Source organism: Puma concolor, chromosome B1 (genome assembly GCF_028749965.1).
Source record: "Puma concolor isolate L17-30 chromosome B1, mPumCon1.1.hap2, whole genome shotgun sequence".
NCBI classification, from domain to species: domain Eukaryota; kingdom Metazoa; phylum Chordata; class Mammalia; order Carnivora; family Felidae; genus Puma; species Puma concolor.
In genome coordinates this window covers 61,421,994-61,428,316 of record NC_141670.1, presented here as the reverse complement: position 1 = coordinate 61,428,316, position 6,323 = coordinate 61,421,994, and the positions used below count along the sequence as shown (strand labels likewise).

General features: G+C 36.0%; 1 protein-coding gene and 1 non-coding gene across 2 annotated transcripts; one reads left to right on the top strand and one right to left on the bottom strand.

Annotated features, from left to right (window-relative positions):
* Nucleotides 1–2,062: 2,062 nt before the first annotated feature.
* Nucleotides 2,063–2,169, top strand: LOC112859116 (U6 spliceosomal RNA). The gene has a single exon (XR_003223435.1). It is a non-coding gene; the product is annotated as a U6 spliceosomal RNA (small nuclear RNA).
* LOC112858876 (olfactory receptor 4F3/4F16/4F29-like) lies at nt 2,168–2,949 on the bottom strand. Its single transcript, XM_025922229.2, is given in 2 exon segments — nt 2,168–2,719; nt 2,722–2,949. Coding segments are annotated over 2 exon segments (780 nt in total).
* Nucleotides 2,950–6,323: the final 3,374 nt, after the last annotated feature.

The following is a 6,323-nucleotide window of genomic DNA, read 5'->3' as shown; positions in this document are numbered from 1 at the left end:
CCTCTACTCTGGTCCCTCCTTGTACCTAGTGACTAATATAGTTGTGAAGATATCACTCTCTGTTACATTATAAAATTTTAGGACAGGTGTTCCCATAGCAAAAGAACCATAACTAGAGGCCATATTAATGTTGATAAGGCCTTCACAAAATTGTGAATTTGTAAGTGCAAAATTCTAAAATAATGAGATTGCTTAGAGATTTTAGAGCAATGAGTTAATAATATTTTGTAATACACAATCTAAACACCTAAATGGATGTTGTGATTCTTCTTTTTAAGTTTATTTATTTTGAAAGAGAGAGAGAAAAAAAAAAGAGCAAGTGGGAGACAGGCAGAGGGGGAGAGAGAGAGAGAGAGAGAGAGACAGAGACAGAGAGAGAGAGAATCCCAAGCAGGCTCTGCACTGTCCCAATGTGGGGCTTGAACTCATGAACTGTGAGAGCATGACCTGAGCTGAAATCAAGAGTCCGATGCTTAACCTACTGAGCCACCCAAGTGCCTCTGAATATTGTGATTCTTAAAAAATGAATTAGCATATAATGCATTTTTTCAAGTAATGCTATCATACCTCAAGCCATTTTGAAAATTCCATATTTGATATTGTATCACAGACACTTTCCCACTTCTCTGTGTCAATACATCAGACTTAAATCTGAATAACATTTTCACATACACATGCATATACACAAGCACACACACTTGCCTGCAGATTCGCTGGGTTTGGCAAGTCAGATGAAAGTGGTTCTAGACAACATGAACTAGACATACTTTTCCTTATTTCTCTAGTTAGTAGAGCTAAAAATCCTAGAAACTATATATATATATATATATATATATATATATATATATATATATATAATAAATATAAGAAGATTCTAAAATGTGGAGAGAAGGAGGCAGGCTGTTAGAAACTGTGATAACCAAGGAATGACACAGCAGTGACTTTCCTGAGTTTCCTTTTTTGCCTTATGTATCCCAGACTTGATGATGAAGTCAGTAGCATGGAAATGTCAATGGTCATAAGCCAAAATACCCATGAAAAACCTACTTTTTCTAGCTCAATGACCAGGAAAGTGATGGCCAAGCAAGTTATAAAACTTTCAGGCAGCGACCATCCTACTTCAGACAAATACCAAAGAAAAATACTGTAGTGCTACTCCTACCCCCATCAGCAAAGACTGAGTGAGGAGACTAGACTTCCATCCTCACCAGGCTATTATAAGAAACTCCTAACCACCTACTCTCTGGTAGAGTGGTGTCAGAGAAGGCTAAATGCAATGGGAATTCAGGATGTTTACCCCTACTTGGAAGTAATATGCTCCTCTCTTCTGGTGCCAGTGGAGAATATGTGGAGAACCTAGTCTTTACCACCATTGAATAGCAACAAAGCATCCCTTCTCCCCATTGGGGTGTCAGAGGAGGCTCTGAGGAGATTCAGGACTCTTACCTGCTCCCTATCATCACAGTGGAGGCCACATGGAGAACAGCAATGATGCATTCCTCTTCCTCTCAGTCAAGATGATGTCAGTGGATATCTAGTCCTCTCTCCCCCTGTGGTATCAAAGAAGATTGAAAGAAGCATCTGGACTCTCACCTCCACCTGTCAATAAAAAACAGTGCTTCTTTTCCCTCTCTGGAACACTATCCTAGGAGAAGTGCTAAAACAGATTTTAATAAGACCCAAGTTTTCAACCATAATGCCCAAAATATCCAGAAAACGAGAGAATCACTCATCAAACTATAAACCAGGAAAGTCTCTATTTGAATGAGAAAGAATGATCAATAGATCCCAATTTTGAAATAACTCAGAAGTCAGAATTATCAGAAAAGGATTTTAAACCAGCTATCATATCAAATGCTTCAATGTGCAATTATAATCATTTTGAAATAAATATAAAACAGAAAGTCTCAGGAAAGAAATTGAAGATAGAAGAAGCAATTTTAGAACTAAAAAATACTGTAATCAAATAAAAATCTCAACGGACAGGTTCAATAGCAAAATGAAGAAGGCAGGGAAAAAAATCTGTAAACTTTAAGAAGAACAATAGAAATTAACCAACTCGGCGCTTGTTTTGGCAGTACATATACTAAAATTTGAATGATACAGACAAGATTAGCATGACCCCTGCACAAGGATGACACACCAACTCATGAAGCATTCCATATTTTTATGTAGAGACAAACACGGTTCGACCGAAGAACAAAAGGACCACAGTGGTGTGAGCTGACAGGGTGGAAACGGCTTTGGATGAACCACCTAAGGAATGTTTCCAAAGAGTAAAAAGGATGAAGATGTAGGAGATGAAGAGTATGAAGAAGGAACCAACACAGATAAACCCACTGTTAACAGTGACCATGAACTGCAATCTGTGGGTATCTGTACAGGCCAGTCTGAGGAGCCAAGGAAGGTCACAGTAAAAGCTGTCCAATACATTTGGACCACAGAAGGGTAAAATAGCAATAAATGCTAGTTGGAACAGTGAGTGACTGACACCAAGAGCCCAGGCAGCAGCCAGAAACAAAATGCACATTCGTGGGCTCATGATGGTCAAGTAGTGGAGAGGCTTACAAATGGCAACATATCTGTCAAAGGCCATAGTGACAAGAAGCACCATCTCCACACCACCAATGACGTGGTTGAAGATTTGGACAATGCAGCCTCCAAAGGAGATGGCTTTGCGCTTTCTGAAAAGGTCATAAATCATCTTGGGTGAAGCATCTTGGCAGAGCAGGCTCCTAAGTCAATGAAAAAGAGACGAGCCAGTGAGAAGTACTTAGGTGAATGTAAGTGAGGATCAATGGTCGCATAAAACACAATGAGGATGTTTCCGGTTATGCTTGCCATATAGAGCACAGAGGAGAACACCAGGAGGAGAAGCTGGATCTCCCATGAATGAGTGAGTCCCAGAAATATAAACTCAGATGCAATCAAGTGATTCCCTTCATCCATTGATCCAGCCAACTGGGCTGCCACTGAAATGATAAGAACTAAGAAAATGAGGAGAAGATGTGATTATAGAGATGATAATATGTCATAGAATTACCAATATTTCAATATTCTTATTATGAATGAAAGATATATAGTTATCTACATCTTCACACATATAAAAAAAGAAACAAAAATCAATACACTATGATCACATGTGTGAGTTAAGACATAATTTAAACCTATCCCCAATACTCTGCAATGTTCTGTTCGTGAATTAACGTATTAGCCGTGAACATGGACACATGAGTATCTATGACATTCATCACCTCTGAGGGGTACCTGAGTGGCTCAGTCGGTTGAGCATTTGACTTTGGCTCCAGTCATGATCTCAGTTCGTGAGTTTGAGCCCCACAAGGGGCTCTGTGCTGACAGCTCAGAGCCTGGAGCCGCTCCCAGTTCTGTGTCTCCCTCTCTGCCCCTCCTCCACTCACACTCTGTTCCCTCTCTCTCTCTCTCTCTCTCTCTCTGTTTCTCAGAAATAAATTTTTAAAAATTAAAAAAAAATAAAAAAAGAAATGAACCAACCCAAATAACAAAGAAAATAGGTTTTAAAAAAAGAATAAACAGGCCTTAGTGGCCCAGGAGACTATCTCAAAAGATCTAATATCTGTATCATGGGTGTCACAGAAGGAGAAGAAAAGAATAAGGATAAAAATTTCCTAAATTCACCAACAGACATAAACCTATATTTGAGAGCTTATTAACTTGATTTGAGAGCTTATTTAACTCACACAGGATAATTCCAATGAAATCCACCTCAAGATTGATCACAATTAAACTGAAAACAAATGACACACACAAAATTCTTGAAAGCGGTGAGGAAGAAATAGTACCTTTCTGAGAGGGGAAAATAAAATTCAAATGGCAGCAGATATTTCACCAGAAACTATGTCAACCAGAAAAAGACGACATAACATTTCTCAAGTGCTGTTATAAAATAATTATAATTCCAGAATTCTGTCTTTACTAGATAAAGATAACCTTTAAGAATGAAGAGGAAACCAAGACATTCTCAGATAAATGAAAAGTAAGGAAATCTGTCACTAGTATCTAACCCTAAGTAAATGACTTGGCACAGAATACACCCGGTGAAAACACAAAACAAAACACAACAAAACAAACTTGGAAAACTAGGAAAGGACAAAGACATAGGAAAAAACAAAAACAAAAACAAAATAGGTTAAGAAAATAGACTGAACTAAAAAGAAACAAGCAAGTTGACCCAGTATGCTATGGTGGTGACTATTAACAATAGGATCTCCATAGGAACCTTGATTTGCAGCATTTTACAATTTATTTCTGAGGTATATATACCCCTACAAATGCCAATTTTAAGCTGCCAATATGGAGGATTAGCAAACACAGAGTTGGAAAGGGATGAATGCGAATGACTCTTGAGCAAGTGCCAGCCAGCTCCCACACTGGGTAGACACTAAAGGTAATACTAAAGATAATGTTTTAGCAATTGTAGTATAAGTGGAATTGCAACAAAGTTGTTTTATAATGTAGATATTTTTGATGAGTTTTTCAAAAACTAATTTGTATTATTTCATAGTTTCTTCAAACAAAAGTCCACATGACAAACAGTGGGTCCCTTTGTTTAAGAAAATGCACTCATCATCCATGTAAACTATGTTTGGCATTATGGGTCCTTGATATGCCCCACAGAAGGATCATGACATTGGTGAATAAGTGACAAGCATGTCTCAAGTTAGATATTAGGTCTTACTTTTTCCATGAGATAATAAATTCAACCAAAGGCCCTCTTTCCCTTGGTAAAATGAGCCACAGTTGGGGAGCTATCTATTCTATCAAAATTAGTTATAATTTTAGTCACTGTGAATAATCAGAATAAACCTTGGTATTAGTATCTTTCTCAATATGGCAGAGAAAAATTAAATTGACTGAAGTATTTCCCATTAACACCAAGATTATCATATAAACTGAGATTTAATGACTGTGTATGGATCATAAGGTATAATAATCACAGTGCTAAGTGTTATTACTGACTACAGAATTTAACTGGGCCAATTCTCAGCTTGTGAGAGCAGCTGGACATTATTTCCAGTTGAGAAAATAAAGGTACCATTATAGAAATTTACAGAACTACTAGATTTAAAATCACAGTAAAAAAAATGTCAGTTTACCAAAGAGAATTGCATAACTTCTCTTTCTCTTTCTCCCTCTTTCTCCACATACATAAACACACAAAAACACACACTATCACTAAAGGATAGATGTAGGCAGTGATCCCTATATCATAGAAATTGTTTATATATACATTTTAAAACATGATAGTTTCTGAATGTATTGGTTGCATTCAGAAATGACTACCTAGGCTTTTAGAAACAAAGATTTCAGAATAAATAGTCTTCTATGAGAATTTTTAGAGTAATATCCTCTGTGAAAGTTAATAATCTGGAATCGTGTCCTATTCATGTCATTTATAGTACAGCTCTTTTTCCCAAAAATATTATGATTATTTTTCAGAACATGTGCCAGAAAAGTGCCTTTCAACGTTTATGGAATACTTATAAAATTATTCATTCTAATATATTGCTAACACACTTCTTGTTTCTTAAATATCTTATCAAATTTTATGTTTAAATTTATTTATGTTTTACTTCAAAAATAACACATGGCTTTTTTGCCTTTCATTGTCAGTTTTACATATTTAGTGTAACCTTGCTTTATGCAAAATGTTTTAAACATTAGATTCATAATACTTTCAATTTTAATATGACCAATTTAAAATCAGTAAACCTATTCTATTCAGGCTCAGTAAGAACAATAAGTTTCCTTTATTTTCCTAATATATTACTTAATATAAGTTCATTTAAAATAAGCAGTTTAAATTCTATAATATTAAACTATTAAAATTTTGTTATTCTACTTTATGCATTATTGAAGAATAGTATTTTCTTATTTAGAGAGGGACTCAGATTTTATTCCTAGAAGTGACTTGACCTCTGTATCATCAAGGATGAGTTTAGTTTATTGTACTACTATTCTGTTCTTTGAGCATGATCCTCTCTTCCAGTGTTTTCCATTGCTCATGGCTCAGCCTCCTGTCTCCTTTCATCTAAGAAGCAAATAGCTGTAATAAGCATGTGCATAATGCCACATTCCCTATCTGCAAAATCAAGGTGTTGGAAGAGAGCAGGAGTCAGCAAAATATGACAGAGATGAGCAGTCAAAATAGGGACCATATAGCTTACAAAACTTTTAATACTTATATTCTGGCCCTTTACAGGAAAAAAAAAAATTACCAACCCATGTTAAACCACTCAATGTTGGGTGCTTTGTTACATAGCAAAAGCTTTGTAATACATATA